Consider the following 19,499-nt stretch of genomic DNA (forward strand, 5'->3'; position numbering starts at 1 on the left):
GAAAACTGATCTGACCTCTGATGCAGTGACTGTTGGGAAAGGTTCATTAGGACTTGTCGGAATAGGTGTTACCTCTCGACAGAAATTCTGCTCAAAGTAAGCATAGAAGGTGTTGAGACGATCTGGGAGGGATATGTCATCATCTGCTATCTTGCACTGTCTCTTTTTCGAACCTGTCATGTCATTCAGTCCTTGCCATAGTTGCCGGATGTCTGTCAGGGTCTCTAGTTTGGATCGGTATTTGTCCTTGGCTGCCTTAATGACTCTGCGAAGGTCATACTTGAATTCCTTATATTTGAATGGGTCACCAGATCTGAAGGCCTTACACCTGGTTTTTAGCAGGTTCTGTATGTCCTGATTCATCCAGGGTTTCCTGTTGGGGAACACGTGGATTGACTTCCTCGGTATGCAGTCCTCCACATAAAGTCTGTGACGGTGGTCGTGTACACGTCCAAGGTCCCTGCGGACTGTTTGAATGTAGCCCAATCAGCCAATTTCAGACAGCACCGGAGCTGACCCTTTTCCTCCTCTGCCCACCACTGGACGTGTGTCTGCAAGGGGATCTCCTGCTTGAGCTTTTGCCTGTAAGCCGGGAGAAGAAGCACGATATTGTCGTCAGAGTTCCTGAAATAAAGGGGGAATGGAGCGGTAGGCATCCTTCACAGAGGTATAGCAGGGTCTAAAATGTTCAGGCCCCTGGTTGGGCAGGTAATGTTCTAGTGGTAATTGGGCAATACCTTCCTTAGATTGGCCTGATTGAAGTCGCCAGTCACTGCGTAGTCTCAGTCTTACCTGGAGAAGGTAAGTTTCTGCTTGTGTTCTGATTTGTCCAGTTAGCTCTTGGTTTCAGTTGCTGCCAATTCGTTGCTTGCGGTTAGGTCACATTTTTGTATAGTGATGTTTGGGCTGCTTTCCAGGTAGGTGTCTTATGGGGTCGGGAGTGTTTTGTGTCGGTTCTCCTTCCTGGGGCAGGTCTTTCGGGTCCCTCCATTTTCTGGCAGGCCCCAAGCCTGGGGCTCGCGTAGGCTGCCTCCAGCTGGTCTGGCCTTCTTCCAGGGTGGTCAGGTGGGTCATGTCTGCTGCCTTCATCCAGTAAGCTGGCTTTGACGGTCGGAGGAGTTTAGATAAAACAGAGTTATTAGTAATTTTTAAAAGCATTATATTAATTTTAAGAGTGTAGAATGATTGCAGGAAGTCGGAAATAGGAAATTTAGATCTGCATGCTGGAGCTCGCAAGGAGTCAACCATATCCGATACCATCTTGCTTCCAAAGATTCCAAAGATCTTGCTTTTGTTGAACTTATGATGGGCAATCAAAAGAGCCCTTTCAAAAAAAAGAGTAAAAGTGTTGACGTTCTTGGGGAGCTAAAAAGAAACATCAATAAGCCTTCAAGCCAAAAAGGAATTTATTACATTTATCCGGCCTACCAAAGCGTTTTCTTCACTGTTGGTGTGGGCATGTGCCATTCCAGCGAGCAGCTCGCAGATGAACTTGTGTTATGTACTGTTGTGTTTCATTTGCATCAAATGTCAAATGATTCCTCCCCCTAGATTCAAGGCACACTTTCACCTCTTCTGCTAACGGAGCAGCATATCAGTGAAATTTCAGACCCTGAAATGAGAGAAATACTTGAGTTCTTCGGGTATTATTTGAATATTTTAATTTTGATTTTTAATCTTCCTCTTCCTTCATCTTTCAGAGTCTTAGGTTTTAATACTAACAGGTCCCTGGCTTTCTATAAACCATATTTTGCATTTACATGCCCATGTCTAGGGACTTTTCCCACAAACATATTCGAAAAGAGATTTTTTGATATCAATTAGTAGTCAGAATATTGCTATTTTCAATTGTAGCCAAAGTCAGTGAAACAAATTTTAGCCTCCCACTCATCTGAAATTAGCTAATGAGATAGGGAAAAACATGAGATCTTGTGGATTTGGTGGTTACATGTACTGCTAAATATTCAGAGGAGCTATGTCCACAAGAATCTTCGAAGACCCAATATTATTAAGTACATTGTTTATTGACTCTTTAATTGCTAACAAACTATTTCAGGCTTGAACAAGAATAACATATCATGATTGTAGCACTTTGAATGTATTCAAACACAGCAAGACACTTCTTGGGAATGGTGTGAAACAAAATTTGACATGGCCATAACAAGAGTTATTAGGGTTGATGACTTAAAACATGATCAAAGGAATAAATGTAGGGAACTTGCCCCAGTTTATAATACAGAGGAGAAAGTGAGGACTGCAGCTGCTGGAGATCAGAGCTGAAAATGTGTTGCTGGAAGAAGGGCTCATGCCCGAAACGTCGATTCTCCTGCTCCTTGGATGCTGCCTGACCTGCTGCGCTTTTCCAGCAACACATTTTCAGCCCAGTATATAATACAGCCAAGTGTGAAAGTCATTCAAGTCTGGAATTTGTAAACCTACAATACCCAGCATGGTTGGCATTAATTGTATCCAAAAAGAAATCAAAATTATTTGTCAAAAACTGTGAACAAATTGCATTCTATTATCACTTATCGTGTTTATCTTTGCCATTATCCTAATCTCACATTTTATCTCTAGTTTCTTTCACCCTTTTCCTTCTGAGCACATCTTGTCAATGAAATCAGCAAGATCTGGACAGTATCTAGGTTTGGGTTGACAAGTGGCAAATAACACAAATGCCAGGCTATGATCATTACCAATAAAAAACAATCTAACCACTATCACTTGACATTCAATGGTGTTACCATCACTGAATCCCCCACTTTCAGCATCCTGGGGGCTTACCATTGACCAGAAACTCAACAGGACTCACTACATAAATACAGTGGCCACGAGCAGGTCAGTGGCTAAGAATATTGCAGCAAGTACCTCACCTCCTCACTCCCTAAAGCCTGCCCATCATCTATAAGGCACAAGTAAGGAGTGTGAAGGAATACTAGCCAGTTCCCTGGATGGGTGCAGCTCCAACAGCATTCAAGAAGCTTGACACCATCTAGGACAAAACAACCCACTTGAATGGCAACATATCCACAAGCATCCACTTCCTCCACCACTAACACTCAGTAGCAGCAGTGTGTACGATCTACAAGATGCAATGCAGAAATTCACCAAAGATCCTCAGACAGCACCTTCAAAATCCACAACCATTTGCATCTAGAAGGATAAGGGTAACAGGTACATGGAAACACTACCACCTGTAAATTCCCATCCGAGTCACACCATCCTGATTTGGAAATGTATCATTGTTCCTTCACTGTAACTAGGTCAAAATCCTGGAATTGCCTCCTTAATGGCATTGTGGATCAACCCACAGCAGATGGACTTTGGCAGTTCAGGAAGGCAGCTGACCACCACCTTCTCAAGGGCAACTAGAGACAGGCAATAATTGCTGGACAGCCAGCAATACCCACCTCCCACAAATGAATAATAAAAAACCTCCTACTACCTCAATTCTATTTCCACCAAATTCCTGACCATTTACCTTCAGTTCATGACTCTTAGGTTAGGTGTTGTTAATGGTTCCAATTCCTCAGGACTCTTCCACTTCCTGACCATTCCACTGTCATTATTCCATTTCTCAAAAAACCTAGCTTTGACCACTCAGTTCTGGAGAGCTACATAACAATGTTCTGTACCTGTCTAAAGTCCTTGAATGTACTGGCACATCCCAAATTTGTACCCACTTTCCTGCAACTTTATATTTGAATCATTGGAAACACATTTTCACCCTACCATAGCATTAAAACAGCCCATATCAAAGTCATAGTGTTAGACAGCATGGAAACAGACCCTTTGGCACAACTAGCCCACACTGACCACACATCCCAATCAGACCTAGTCCCATTTGTCATTAGGCCCATATCCCTCTAAACACTTCCAGTTCCTATATCCATCTAGATGCTTTTTGAATGTTGTAATTGTACCTCCCTCTTCCATTTTCTCTGTCAGTTCGTTCCATACAAGCACCACCACCTGTATGAGAAAGCTACCCCTCCAGTCCTTTTTAAATTGTTCCCCTCTCACCTTAAACCTATGCGCTCTAGTTTTGGGCTCTCCTACCCTGGGAAAAAATACGTGGGCTATTCACCCTACTTTTGCCCCTCCTGAATTTATAGACCACTACAGGGTCACCTCTCAGCCTTCCCGGGACAAAAGTCACAGTCTATTCAGCCTCTCCCAACAACTCAAACTCTCCAGTCCCGGCAACATCCTTGTCTGGACCCGCTCAAGTTTAATAAAATCCAGTAGAAGGATGACCAGCATTATGCACAGTATTCTAAAAGTTGCCTCACCAATGTCCTGCACAACCGCAATATTACTTCCAATTCCTATACTCAATATTCCGACCAACGAAGGCAAGCATTTGAAATGCTTTCTTCACCATCTTGTCTACTCATTACTCCACTTTCAAGAGATATGCACCTGCACTCCTAGGTTTCCTTGTCCGGCAACACTCCCCAGAGCCCTACAATTAACTGTACAAGTCCTGCCCTGGTTTGCCTTACTAAAATGCAACACCTCACATTTCTCTAAATTAAACTTCATCTGTCACTCCTTGGTCTATTGGCCCATCTGATCAAGGTCCATTATACTTTGAGATAATCTTCTTCATTGTTCATTTGTCATCTGCAAACTTACTAACCATGCCTCCTATATTCATATCCAAATCGTTAATATAAATGATGAAAAGCAGTGGACCCAACACTGATTCTTGTGTCACACCGCTGGTCACAGGCCTATAGTCCAAAACTCAACTGTCTACCACTACCCTCTGTCTCTTACCTTCAAATCAATTTTGTATCCAATTGGCTCGTTTCCCCGGATCCCATGTGATCTAACCTTATTAACCAGTCTACAATGTGGGACCTGTCGAACGTTTTGCTGAAGTCCATATAAACAAAGTCTACAGCTCCGCCTACATCTATCTTCTTTGTCACCTCTTCAAAAAACTCAGTCAAATCCATGAGATACAATTTCCCCTACACAAAGCTATGTAGACTAACCTTAATCAGACCTTGCCTTTCTAAATGCATGTAAATCCTAACCCTCAGAATCCCATCCAACAACTTACCCACCACTGCCATAAGGCTCCCTAATCTATTATTCCCTGGCTTTTCTTTCCAGCTTTTTTAACATAATAGAACCACATTAGCCAATCTCCAGTCTTCTGACACCTCATCCGTGATTGTTGATGATACAAATACCTCAGCAAGGGGTCCTGCAATCTCTTCCTTAACTTCCCACAAAGTTCTGGGAAACACCTGATCAGGTCTTGGAGATTTATCTACCTTTTGGAGTTTTATGAGTTCCAATACCTCCTCTTCTGTAATATGAGGTGTTGTCAAGACGTCACTATTTATTTCCCCAAGATCCTAGCTTCCATGTCCTTCTCCATAGTAAATACTGACACGAAATATTTGTTTAGTATCTCATCCATCTGCTGTGGTTCCATATACAGATGGCCACATTGATCTTTAAGGGGCCCTATTCTTTCCCTAGTTACACTTTTGTCATTTATGTACTTACAGAATTTCTTTGGATTGTCCTTAACTCTATTTGCAAAAGCTATCTTATGTTCCCCTTTTTGCCCCCTCAATTCCCATACAATTGTAACTATAGTAAACTAAACCTTCCTCATTCTTTTCAACCTATCTGCAACCTTGCCTATTCCTCCCTTATCACGCCTGACCAAATGGATTGCACTTTCCTTGACTAGTATTTTTCTCACCAAGCCAATTACATTGCCCAACTCCATCTCTGTCTCAACTGCCGGTGAAACTGTCACTCATGTTTTTGTTAAACCTAGACTTGAGAATTATGTTGCTCTTCTGGCTGGTCTTCCATTGCCCAGATTCCATAACCTTGAGTTCAACCAATATTTTGCCAGTATCCTAATATATACTTAGTTCAGCCTCTGGTTACTAACATTGATTCCTGGCCCAGCAGCAATTCAATTTGAAAGACTCAACCGAAGTTTTAAATGACACTATATACATGCTTCTCCCCATTCTTAGCCAATCCAATAGCCCTCTTCTGATTATATTCCTCCAAGTAAGCCTTCATACAAATACCCAGTTTTAATTACTCCACATTTGGCAGTTGTGCTTTCCACTGTCTGGCTCATGAACTTTCTCAGTCAACAGTTTTCTCCTTATTTAAGATAATCCTTAAATCCAAAGGCAATAAATTCTCCTTGTGTATTTTTATATGACCCATTGTCAAAAATTATTTTTAACATGCTTTTGGAGCACTTATGTTTTATTACATGAAAGGTTTCATGTAAAGCAGGTTGTTATCATGTATCATGTACATTTTGTGAGGACGTAAATATAATTATAAAATAAAATAATGATTCTCTTTTTACAGACAGAACTAGTGATGGACTTGCAGATGGCATTAAGGCACATGAATCAAAAATTCAACAATTGGAGAAGGACCTGTATTTCTACAAAAAAACAAGTAGAGAATTAAAGAAAAAACTGAGGGAATTGGTCGAATCATTAAACCAGAATCAGCATGTGGCAGCTTCAAAAAGTACTTAACTGCTTTATTATTCATGCTTTCAATTATTTTTCTAGGAAGTTATTTTCCTTGTTTTCCCATAAACATGAATCTGATTTCTCCACACGCTTACGTGATGTGGATTTTCTGGGCCAAATGGCTTCCTTGCGCCAAAGTGACTGTATAACTCTCGTTGCTGGAGTTCAAATTACCTCAGAATGTCTGTCTTGATTTTTTTTTACTTGTTGGTGATGTTATCTAGATTTTCTTCAGTATCTCTCTGCAATAACATAGTATAAATCAGAAGGGTACTCTATGGGCATACTGGAGTTCCAACATGCCACAACGCTACTAATTTCTTGGCTTTAGATTTTAAGAGAAAATTAAACTTTCGTCTTCAGCAAACTAATATCAGCTGGCCCAACTCCAGCATGGAGACAGTGGGTAAATGCATCACTCTACCCTCTAAACCTTACAATATTTCTATGTAACCAGTCCATGGTGGTAATTATCCCAATCTTAGCAATAAATCTAATCCCAAATGTATACTGATTTCATTTACATTTGATCCCTTCCCTTCAATGATTTAGGGTAATTATTATTAAATTTTGAAATAGTTGGTGCTTCAATAACAGTTTTATTTTGCATCCATTACCTCATAGCTTTGTGTAGTTAAAAACATTCTCCTGGTCTTTACATTCTAATTCACTTACACGAATTCTTATATTGGTGTGGCCTCATTACAGACCCCTCAATGACTAAAAACGTTCTGTTTATTCCATATTATTATAATTTTATTTGAAAGATTTGGATCCACAGATGATTTGCTAAGTATTGGTTAAAAATAGGTAAGGCGCTTAGTGGACAAGGGGATAGCAATGTGTCATTATCTGTCTCTGATCAAAGTGATTCAGGTTGTTCAGCTTATTGTCTCCAGGAATGTGGCATATAGGCCAGTGCTTAATATGTTGCTGAGTGACTAAAGCTCATCAGGGATCCAGATTCATGCAAGACCATCTCCAATTAAAGTTAACATGCTCTTATCAAATGAAGCTAGTCTACAACTCTTATAAGGGAGTTGCAGTCTGGGTACAGATGGTGGAAGTAGCTCGAAAAATATCAGGGCATGGAGCAGCATGGCAAAGAGAGGATTCCTCATTTCTTATATGCAGACTGGTCGCCTTTGTCAGGAGATAGATAGAAGGAGAAAGTTAATATTTCCACAAGGGTCCCAGAGGCCTTCCGGATATATCCTGTGAAGGCTGTGGGAGAAGACAACCACAGAGATCAGTACCAGAATTCTAGCCATGAAGAGCTGGATACAGTGCCAGTAAAGGTTTGATAGCCTCATGAAAATGGTCAGGGTCAAGAATATTTCTTGAAATGCCATCTGCTACCACGCACCACCCCAGTCTATCACTGCTCTATTCAACACAACCTCATTATTCATCCATCAGTAAATTTCAGCAAACAGCACTCTCATACTACACTGCACCCTCACAAGTTTCCACAGCTGCAAGCTTCATAATCACAACTTTCCCATACTACCAGCTATTCAGTTGTGGCAGGCATATTATCAAAACACATTGCAACATATTAACACTTACTTGTACAACATGATAACCATAATTGGTAGCAACAAATAGCTGGTATGTCACAGACAAGGCTACATATCTTCCCCTTCACTGCAGAGAGGGCAGCAATTGACATTGGTGCTAAAGTTATTTTTCGGGTTCTTCTAATTCATTCATGGAATGTGGATATTGCTTTTGGGACAACATTTACATAAATGATTTGGGTGCGAGCATAAGTGGTACTGTTAATAAGTTTGCAGATGACACCAAAACTGGAGGTGTTGTGGACAGCGAAGAGGGTTACCTCAGATTGCAACAGGATCTGGACCAGATGGGCCAATGGGCTGAGAAGTGACAGGTGGAGTTTAATTCAGATAAATGCGAGGTGCAGCATTTTGGGAAAGCAAATCTTGGCAGGACTTATACACTTAATGGTAAGGTCCTGGGAGTGTTGCTGAACAAAGAGACCTTGGAGTGCAGGTTCATAGCTCCTTGAAAGTGGAGTCACAGGTAGATAGGATAATGAAGAAGGCGTTTGGTATGCTTTCCTTTATTGGTCAGAAAATTGAGTACAGGTGTTGGGAGGTCATGTTGCGGCTGTACAGGACATTGGTTAGGCCACTGTTGGAATATTGCGTGCAATTCTGGTCTCCTTTCTATCGGAAAGATGTTGTGAAAGGGTTGGAGGATTTGAACTAAAGGGAGAGGCTGAACAGGCTGGGGCTGTTTTCGCAGGAGCGTCGGAGGCTGAGGGGTGACCTTATAGAAGTTTACAAAATTATGAGGGGCATGGATCGGGTAAATAGACAAAGTCTTTTTCCTGGGGTGGGAGATTCCAGAACTAGAGGGCATAGAATTAGGGTGAGAGGGGAAAAATATAAAAGAGACCTATGGGGCAACATTTTCACACAGAGAGTGGTATGTGTATGGAATGAGCTGCCAGAGGAAGTGGTGGAGGCTGGTATAATTGCAACATTTAAGTGGCATTTGGATGGCTATATGAATAGGAAGTGTTTGGAGGGATGTGGGCCGGGTGCTGGCAGGTGGGACTAGATTAGGTTGGGATAGCTGGTCGGCATAGATGGGTTGGACCGAAGGGTCTGTTTCCATGCTGTACATCTCTATGACTCTCTAACATTTAAGCCCATCCGTAGTTCCCCCCAAGAAAATGGTAGTGAGCCATTACAATTCAGTTAGTGTATGTAGCCTCATAATGCCATTGGGAAAGGGGTTATATCATTCCATTATGTACCATCATTGAACATATTTAATGCTGAAATAAACATTTTTGTGATGTCTCGTAAAATCAAGCAATATGGGGAGTTGTTACGGGGCGATCTATAGAAAATAACTACTGAAGAAGGCAGCTCACCACCACCTCTGAAGGGATGGACAAAAATACCAGCTCAATAAATGCTTACAACCCATGAATTAATTTTTAAAAATGACATTGATTATAAGCATGAGCATGATTATGTCTCAGACACAGCCATCGTCATACCTTTCTTCCTAGGAGGATAGACTGCAGACCACAGCTAGAGCACTGTATGCACTCCTGGAATCCATATTATAGGAGGGATGTAATTGCAGAAGTGAGAGTGCTGAGGAGATTTACCAATATGTTGCCTGCCCTGGAGATTTTTCCTTATAAAGAAAGATTGGATAGCTGGGATTGCTTTCCATAAAGCTGGGGAAACTGAGAGCAGTCAAAATTGAGATGTGTAAAATTATGAGGGCCATAAACAGGGTAGATGGGAAGAAGCGTTCTCGCTTGATGGAGGGATCAATGACCAAGAGCATAGATTTAAGGTAAGAGGTAGAAAAGATGTGAGGGAAGTAAGCCCAGAGGGTGGTGGAATCTGGAACTGACTGCCTCTAAAGGTGATAGAGGCAGAAACCCTCAACATTTAAGAAGTATTTAGATATTTAATTGTGATGCAAAGGCAGACAGGGCTATGGGTCAAGTACTGGAAAATGGGATTCAAGTAGTTAGGTGCTTGCTTTTTGATGGTCAATCATCTCAGTGCAAGTATATCACTACTGAAGTCCCTCAGGATAGATATTTTTAAAACAGCATCCAGACGTATGGATTTTTAATTCAGATAAATGCGAGGTGCTGCATTTTGGAAAAGCAAATCTTAGCAGGTCTTATACACTTAATGGTAAAGTCCCAGGGAGTGTTGCTGAACAAAGAGACCTTGGAGTGCAGGTTCATAGCTCCTTGAAAGTGGAGTCACAGGTAAATAGGATAGTGAAGAAGGCGTTTGGTATGCTTTCCTTTATTGGTCAGAGTATTGAGTACAGGAGTTGGGAGGTCATGTTGCGGCTGTACAGGACATTGGTTAGGCCACTGTTGGAATATTGCGTGCAATTCTGGTCTCCTTCCTATCGGAAAGATGTTGTGAAACTTGAAAGGGTTCAGAAAAGATTTACAAAGATGTTGCCAGGGTTGGAGGATCTGAGCTACAGCGAGAGGCTGAACAGGCTGGGGCTGTTTTCCCTGGAGTGTCGGAGGCTGAGGGGTGACCTTATAGAGGTTTACAAAATTATGAGGGGCATGGATAGGATAAATAGGCAAAGTCTTTTCCCTGGGATCGGGGAGTCCAGAACTAGAGGGCATAGGTTTAGGGTGAGAGGGGAAAGATATAAAAGAGACCTAAGGGGCAACTTTTTCCACACAGAGGGTGCTACGTGTATGGAATGAACTGCCAGAGGATGTGGTGGAGGCTGGTACAATTGCAACATTTAAGAGGCATTTGGACGGTTATATGAATAGGAAGGGTTTGGAGGGATATGGGCCGGGTGCTGGCAGGTGGGACTAGATTGGGTTGGGATATCTGGTCGGCATGGACGGGTTGGACAGAAGGGTCTGTTTCCATGCTGTACATCTCTATGATTATGACTCTATCTCCGGAGCAGGTGGGACTTGAACCCAGGCCTTCTGGTACAAAGGGCATTTCCACCATGTCAGAAAGAGCCCTCTCTCGGGATAATGTCCTAGCCCAATAATCTTCAGCTGCTATATAATTGACTTTCCCTGCATCATGAGGTCAGACATGGTGATATACACTGATGATTGCATAATATTAAGCACCATTCATTACTTCTAATGGACTGAAGCAGTCATTGTCTGTATGCAGCAAGACCTCGAGAACTTTATGAAACAGCTAACAAGGGTAGTTTATAGCTGTCATTGTGTAAAGGCTCTGGAGATTGGGTTTCATTGAAATAACAAGCAAGTAGTGCAGTTTCATAGCTGACATGGGAGGTCTAATATCCAGTTTCATGCAGCTGCAGAGATAGTAGTGATTTTTTAAAAATCAGTGCCTGAAAGATTAGATTACATTACAGTAACCGACCTGCCAGCTACCCCCCTACATTTACCCCTTATCTAACACTACGGGCAATTTAGTATGGCACATCTTTGGAGTGTGGGAGGAAACCCACGCAGACATGGGGAGAACTTGCAAACTCCACACAGTCAGTGGCCTGAAGCGGGAATTGAACCTGGGTCTCTGGCGCTGTGAGGCAGCAGAGCTAACCACTGTGCCACCATGCCGCCCTAAACTACAGGAGAAGAGGACTCCTTTGGTTTTTGTGCCTCATCAGTTAAGTTTTTGATTTTATGACTTATAAAACTTCTCAATTTTTTTTTGTAAGTATGTAATAGTGAGTAAGATGAGAGCATTCTTTTTATTATGTTTAAACTGAGATCTGTCTCTTGACTGACATTTAATATTAAGGATTGATAGTAAGTTATCCGAGAGCAGTGCTTTTGAGCAATAAGACTCTGAATGCTATATTTTTGAGCAATGTGTTTGTTTTTAGGTAATTTCTGGGTCTGTAGGTTGTTAAAGGGGGAGAAATAGCTTTTAAATGGGTGATGTGCTCTTTCTGTCAGATGTGGGAGATCAGGGAGAATTTGAATGCTCCTGGAGACTATGTCTTTAGGAAGTGTGTTTGGTTGCAAATCTTATTCAACTGCATGGGTCAGTTGGAGTGGCAGTTCGAGGCAATGAGGAGTTTCCAAGAACAAGGGGGTGTAATTGATGGCAGTTTCAGAAAGGTGGCGACATCGCAGATACATCAGGTAGATTGTTGACTGCTAGGAATGATAAGAGAGGTAGCTAGGTATTGCAGAAGTCTCCTGTGGCTATCCCCATATCAAACAGGTATGCCATTTTGGCTATTGTAGTAGAGGATGGCCTCTCAGGGAATATAGCACTGACAGCCAAGTTTCTGGGACAGCGACTATTCTAATGAGGGGTATGTCACGTTCCAAGTGATCAATTTGAATAGAGGACTCTCAAGTCTGGGACACAGACAGACATTCCTGTGACTAGTTAAAAATCACACAACACCAGGTTATAGTCCAACAGGTTTAATTGGAAGCACACTAGCTTTCGGAGCGTCGCTCCTTCATCAGGTGATAGTGGAGGGCTCAATCCTAACATACAGAATTCATAGCAAAAATTTACAGTGCGATGTAACTGAAATTATACATTGAAAAATTGATTGTCTGTTAAGCCTTTCATCTGTTAGAATACTATGATAGTTTCACTTCTTTCATGTGTAAATCACAAAACTTTTTTTTAAAAAGTTGCATTCTCAGGTTAGCTGTTAACAATGGTGATAGCTAGACAATATGTTGAAGGTGTTAGCCCCCGTGTTCTCTGTCAATGCCATGATGTTTAGATTGATCCTAACCTAAAAAGTGAGATAACAGAGTTTTACATGAATTCATGCAGTTTTTGAGCCCAGAGTTCTACATGAATGTATGCAGTTTTTGAGCAAACTACAATGTAACCCTGCAAGTACAAATTCACCCTACAAAATATGTGTGCATGTGGGTCTTTGTGTGTGTGTCTGTCTGTCTGGGTTGGGGGTTGTGAGTGTGAGAAAGTGTATGTGTGTGTGTAGTGAGTGCAGAGTGTCTTATGTCTGTGAGAGGGTGCATGTGTGAGTGTGGGAGTGTGTGTGTCTGTGAGGGTGTGTGAAAGTGTCTGTGTGCGCATCTGTGTATATGTGTGTCCATGTGTATGTGTGTATAGGAGTGCCTGTGTGTGTGTGAGAGTGTGTGTGTGTAGGAGTATCTGTGTGTGTATAGTGCAATGGTGGTCACCTGTAATGTGACATGAATCCAAGGTCCCGGTTGAGGCCCTCCCTATGGGTACCGAACTTAGCTATCAGCCTCTGCTCAGCCACTTTTCGTTACTGTCTGTCCCGAAGTCCGCCTTGGAGGATGGTCACCCGAAGGTCCGAGGTCGAATGTCCTAGACCACTGAAGTGTTCCCCAATTGAGAGGGAACACTCCTGTCTGGTGATTGTTGTGCAGTGCCCATTCATCTGTTGTCGATGCCTTTGCTCGGTTTCCCCAATGTACCATGCCTCAGGGCATCCTTGCCTGCAACGTATAAGATAGACAATGTTGCTGAGTCACATGAGTACCTGCCATGTACAAGGTGGGAGGTGTCCCCACGCGTAATGGTGGTATCTATGTCCACACTCTGACATGTCTTGCAGCGCCTACCGTGACAGAGTTGTATGGAGTTGTCCTGAGAGCCGGGCAGCTTGCTATGAACAACGATCTGTTTGAGGTTTGGTGGTTGTTTAAAGGCAAGTAGTGGAGGTGTGGGGAAGGTCTTGGTGAAGTGCTCATCCTCATTGATAATGTGTTGCAGGTCATGAAGAACATGGCGTAGTTTTTCAGCTCCTGGGAAATACTGAACAACGAAGGGTACCCTGTCGGTTGCAGCATGTGTCTGTCTCCTGAGGAGGTCCAAATCATTCCTGTGACTGTCATCAAGTCATCAGGATGGTGTGTTGCCTCCCTGGTGCGATGGTCCAAGGTGGCTCAGAGAGGCTGCAGAATATACTCAAAGGGGAGATAACCAGCAGGAGGCAGTTGTGCACGTTGGTATCAATGACATAGGCAAGGAAAGGAATGGGTTCAGCAGAGACAATATAGGAAAATACGCAGGAGGTTTAGAAAGTAGGTCATCAGCGGGTAGTAACATCTGGACTATTATGGTGCCACATTCTAGTGAGAGTCGGAGTAGGAGGATAGAGCAGGTGAATGCATGGCTGAGGAGCTGGTGCAGGGGGCAAGGATTCACATTTTTGGATCATTGGGATTTCTTCAGGAGTAGAAATGACCTGTACAAGAGGGATGGGTTCCATCTGAATTGGTAGGGAACCAATATCCTTGCATGAGATTTCCTCGTGCTGCTCGGGAGACTTTAAATGAATAAGGAAAGGGAAACCAAAGTGATAGTCAGAAAAGAGAAAAGGCTGAGATTGGTACAATAGATAAGGGGAGCAAATCAAATAGTCAAGGCAGACAAGAGCTTGGCAGAGAGCGAGGTATACTGATAAATTAAACTGCATTTACTTCATTGCAAGAGGCCTGACAGGTAAGGCAGATGAACTTAAGGCACCATTAGGAAATTGGGACTGAGATATCATAGATATTACAGAAATGTAGCTCAGGTATGCACTGGACTGGCAGCTTAATGTTCCAGGGTAAAGATGCGATAGAAAGGGAGGCAAGAGAAGAGGGAAAGTGGTGTTTTTGGTTAGAGATAACAGTACAACTGTACTTAGAGAGGATATTCCTGGGAGATCATCCAGTGAAGTTTTTTTTAAATTTTATTAAACAATACACAGTTTACAAAACAATTAACATTAACAGCTATATACAGAGAAACAGCAATTTTACAAGGGAAAACCAGGCCCCAAACCCTACCGTTAAACCAGTTTTCAGGGAAATGAGGACACACCTCAAATCCCAGTTTCAATCATATAAGACATATAAGACAGTCATTTGTACATATAAGACAGTCCAATTACTTTAAATAACAGTGCATACAATACATGCCCCCAGCAACCAGCCCGTCCCTCCCATCCTCTGGCTCTAGTTAAGTTATATGGGTGGAACTTGAGATGATCATGTGGGATGATTATGTTGTTGGGATTGTATTATAGGCCCCTGCAATAGTTGGCTGAAAATTGAGGATCAATTATGGAAGGAGATTTCCAATAACTGCATGAATAATAAGGTTATAATGGTGGGGGATTTTAATTTGGAAACAGACTGGGACCACCACAGTGTTAAGGGCTTGCATGGGGAGGAATTTGATAAATGTGTACAAGAAAACCTTCTTATTCAATAAGTACTAAAGAAAGAGCAATACTTGACCTATTGGGAAATAAGGCAGGACAAATGACTGAGGTCGGAGATGCCGGATTGGGGTGTACAAAGTTAAAAATCACACAACACCAGGTTATAGTCCAACAGGTTTAATTGGAAGCACACTAGCTTTCAGAGCGATGCTCCTTCATCAGGTGAACCTGATGAAGGAGCGTCACTCCGAAAGCTAGTGTGCTTCCAATTAAACCTGTTGGACTATAACCTGGTGTTGTGTGATTTTTAACAAATGACTGAGGTGTCAGTGGGAGAGCGCTTTGCGGCAAGTGATCATAATTCTATTAGTTTTATAATAGTTATGAAAAAGGATAGAATTAATCAAAAAGTTTAAGTTCTAAATTGGGGTAAGGGCAAATTTGACGGTAATAGGAACTTTCAAAAGTTGAGTGGGGGAGGCTATTTGCAGGTAAAGAGATGGTTGGGAAATCTTTAGAAATGAGATAATGTGAGTTCAGAGACCGTATGTTCCTGTTAGTGTGAAAGGCAAGGCTGGTAGAATTAGAATCCCTACTGTGTAGAAACAGGCCCTTCGGCCCAACAAGTCCACCCAAAAAGCAACACCCAGACCCATTCTCCTTACCTAGTTACCCCTGACTTAATAACCTGCGCTATGGGCAATTCACCTAACCTGCACATCTTTGGATTGTTGGAGGAAACCAGAGCACCCAGAAGAAACCCACACAGACAAGGGGAGAATGTGTAAACTCCACACAGTCGCCCAAGGCTAGAATTGAACCTGGGTCCCTGGCACTGTGAGGCAGTCGTGCTAACCACTGAGCCACCATGGTAGGTGTAGGGAATGCTTGTTGACTAGACATATTGAGGCTCTCGTCAAGAAAAAGAAGCATATGTCAGGTATAGACAGCTGGGATCAAGTGAATTCCGAGAAGAGTGTAAGGGCAGTCAGAGTGTACTCAGCAGGGAAATCAGGAAGGCAAAAAGGGGTCATGAGATAGTTTTGGCAAATAGGGTTAAGGAGAATTCAAAGAGATTCAACAAATATATTAAGGTCAAAAGAGTAACTAGGGAGAGATTAGGGCCCCTTAAAGATCAACATGGTGGTCTATGTGTGGAACCACAAGAGATGGGTGAGATACTAAGTGAATATTTCATTTTAGTACTTACGAAGGATATGTTTGCTAGGGTACATGGAGAAATAAATTGTGATGTCTTGAAAAGACTTCATGTTCCGAAAGAAGCAGTGCTAGAGGTCTTAAAAAGCACGAAGGTAGATAAATTCCCAGGACCTAATTAGGTATTTCCAAGAACTTTGTGGAAAGCTAGGGAAGAGATTGTTGGGCCCCTTGCTGACATATTTGTATCATCAGCAGCCACTGGTGAAGTGCCAGAAGACCAGAGGTTGGTTAAGGTGGTGCCTTTAGTTAAGAAAGGCTGTAAGGAAAAGCCAGGCAACTATAGACTGGTGGTTCTTACATCAGTGTGGGTAAGTTGTTGAAGGGGATTCTGAGGAACAGGATTTACATGCATTTGGAAAGGCAAGGACTGATTAGAGATAGTCAACATGGTTCTGTGCTTGTGAAATAATGTCTCACTAACTTGTTTGAGTTTTTTGAAGAGGTGACAAAGAAGATTGATATAGATGGAGCAGTAGACTTTGTCTATATGGACTTCACCAAAGTGTTTGATAAGGTTCCACATAGTAGACTTGTTATTAAGGTTAAATCACATGGATATAAAATTGGCTTGAAGAAAGAAGACAGAGTTTATAAGATACTGAGGGGCATGGGTAGAGTGAGTAGCCAATGTCTTTTCCCAAGGATGTGGGTCTCCAAAACTAGAGGTCATAGGCTTAAGGTGAGAAGAGAATGAGTTAAGAAGGACCTGAGGGGAAACGTTTTCACACAGAGGGTGGTTCTTGTATGGAACAAGCTGCCAGAGGTGGTGATAGAAGGTTGCGTTTTGGATTAGAGGCCTGTGACCAGTTATGTGCCACAAGGATCGGGTGCTGGGTCCACTGTTTTTTGTCATTTACATAAATGATTTGGATGTGAATACAGGAGGTATGGTTAGTAAGTTTGCAGCTGACAACAAAATCTGTGGTGTAATGGACAGCATGGAAGGTTACCTCAGAGAATAATGGGACCTGGATCAAATGGGCTGAGGAGTTGCAGATGGAGTTTAATTTAGATAAATGTGAGATGTTGCATTTTGGTAAGGAAAACCAGGGCAGGACTTGTACAATTAATGGTAGGGTCCAGGGAGTGTTGCCGAACACAGAGACTTAGGGGTACAGGTGCATAGTTCCTTCAATGTGGAGTTGCAGGTAGACAGGGTGGTGAAGAAGGCATTGGCATGCTTACCTTTATTGGTGAGTGCATTGAGTATAGGAGTTGTAATGTCATATTGCAGCTGTACAGGATGTTAGTGAGGCCACTTTTAGAAAACTGCATATAATTCTGATCGCCCTTCTATGGGAAAGATGTTGTTAAACTTAAAGGCGTTCAGAAAAAAATTACAAGGATGTAACTGGGATTGGAGGTTTGAGTTATAGGGAGAGGCTGAATAGGCTGGGGCTTTGTTTGCTGGAGCGTTGGAAGTTGAGGGGTAACTTTAGAAAGATTTATAAGATAATGATGGGCATGGGTAAGGTGAGTAGCCAATGTCTTTTCCCTAGGATGTGGGTCTCCAAAACTAGAGGTCATAGGCTTAAGATGAGAGGGGAAAGATTTAAGAAGGACCTGAGGGGAAACTTTTTCACACAGAGGGTGGTTCTTATATGGAACAAGCTGCCAGAGGAAGTGGAGGAGGCAGGTAAAATTACAACACTTAAAAGACATCTGGATGGGTATGTGAATAGGAAGAGTTTAGAAGGATATGGATCAAATGCTGGCAAATGGGACTAGGTCAGACTGGGATGTCTGGTCGGCATGGACAAATTGAATGGAAGGGTCTGTTTCTGTGGTGTATGACTCTATAAAAAACAGTCCTGGGTAAGTAACATTCACACCACATAAGTGTCAGGCAATGATGATTCCAATAAGTGGGAATGTAACCTTTACAGCTTGACATTTAATGAAACTATCATCACTGACTTCCTCCACTATCTGGATTACTATTAACCAGAAATTGAACAGGACCAGTGATACTGAGACCATAACAGCAGGTCAGAGTTCAGGATTCTGAGGCAAATATCTCACGTCTGTCTTCCCAATTTTGGTCCACCATCTACAAGGCACATGTTAGATGTGTGATAGAGTGTTCTCCACTTGTCTGAAAGGGTGCTACTTCAACAACACTTAAGAAGCTTGACTCCATCTACAGCAAAGTATCCTGCATGATTGGCACCGCACACACAACCTTAAACATTCATTCCTGCACCACTGATTTACAGTGGCAACAGCATGTGGCATCTACAAGATGCACAGCAGTAACTTACAATGGCTTCAACAACAGCACCTTCCAAAACCCAAATCTCTATCACCAAGCAGGAACAGGGCAGGGGAACACTTCAACATGCAAGTACTCCTCTGAGCCACACACCATCCTAACTTGGAACTATATCACATTCCGTCAGTATTGCAGGGTCAAAATCTTGGAACTCCATTCCTAGTAGCTCTGTATCATAAAGAACAAAGAAAATTTACAGCCCAGGAACAGGCCCTTCGGCCCTCCAAGCCTGAGCTTGGAGGGCCAAAGGAATCTAGCAGTTCAAGAAGGCAGCTCTCCATCACTCCATCACTTTCTCCAAGGCAATTTATGATGGGCATAAATGCTGGCCTTGTCAACAACACCTACATCTCATAAACAATAAATAAGGTTCAGTTAAAGGAAATGTCACCGTTCTATGACACCTCTTTGATGAAATATAACCATCAGGTACTTACTCTGGCTCATGTGCAAGCAAAAGAAATGATCTCTGAAGAACCTAGGTCAATAAAACATCCAGAAAGATTCCCTGCTCCTACTCTTTCTGCAAACAGTTTTCCCTCTTTGCTGCCTCTGCTTCATTGCCCTGTAATGTTGCAACTACGACTCCCATAACTAGGAGTAAGTGTTGTGTTTCAAAGTCCTTAAATCTACATCATTTCATTTTGAACAAACTTCAATCATCTCATCCAACAAGACAGTATTCAGCTAACACTTAATGATATGGTCCTGGGGAGTGTTGCTGAACAAAGAGACCTGAGAGTGCAGGTTCATAGTTCCTTGAAATTGGAGTTGCAGGTAGATAGGACAGTGAAGAAGGCATTTGGTAT

General features: G+C 42.3%; 1 protein-coding gene across 3 annotated transcripts in view; it reads left to right on the plus strand.

Moving 5' to 3' along the window:
• LOC122561287 (kinesin-like protein KIF27) overlaps positions 1-19,499 on the plus strand; it is a 146,206-nt gene that overhangs the window by 118,834 nt on the left and 7,873 nt on the right. For 2 of the 3 annotated variants that reach the window (XM_043712943.2, XM_087997654.1), the window contains one exon: positions 6,367-6,534. In XM_043712943.2, the coding sequence (XP_043568878.2) occupies positions 6,367-6,534 (168 nt within the window). Of the gene's footprint in view, positions 1-6,366; positions 6,535-19,499 lie in introns of those variants that run through there. The other variant, XM_087997660.1, reaches the window with a different exon arrangement.

The sequence above is a fragment of the Chiloscyllium plagiosum genome, unplaced genomic scaffold, assembly GCF_037043375.1.
Source record: "Chiloscyllium plagiosum isolate Xiang-an unplaced genomic scaffold, Cpla_swu_hap1 HiC_scaffold_2, whole genome shotgun sequence".
NCBI lineage: Eukaryota > Metazoa > Chordata > Chondrichthyes > Orectolobiformes > Hemiscylliidae > Chiloscyllium > Chiloscyllium plagiosum.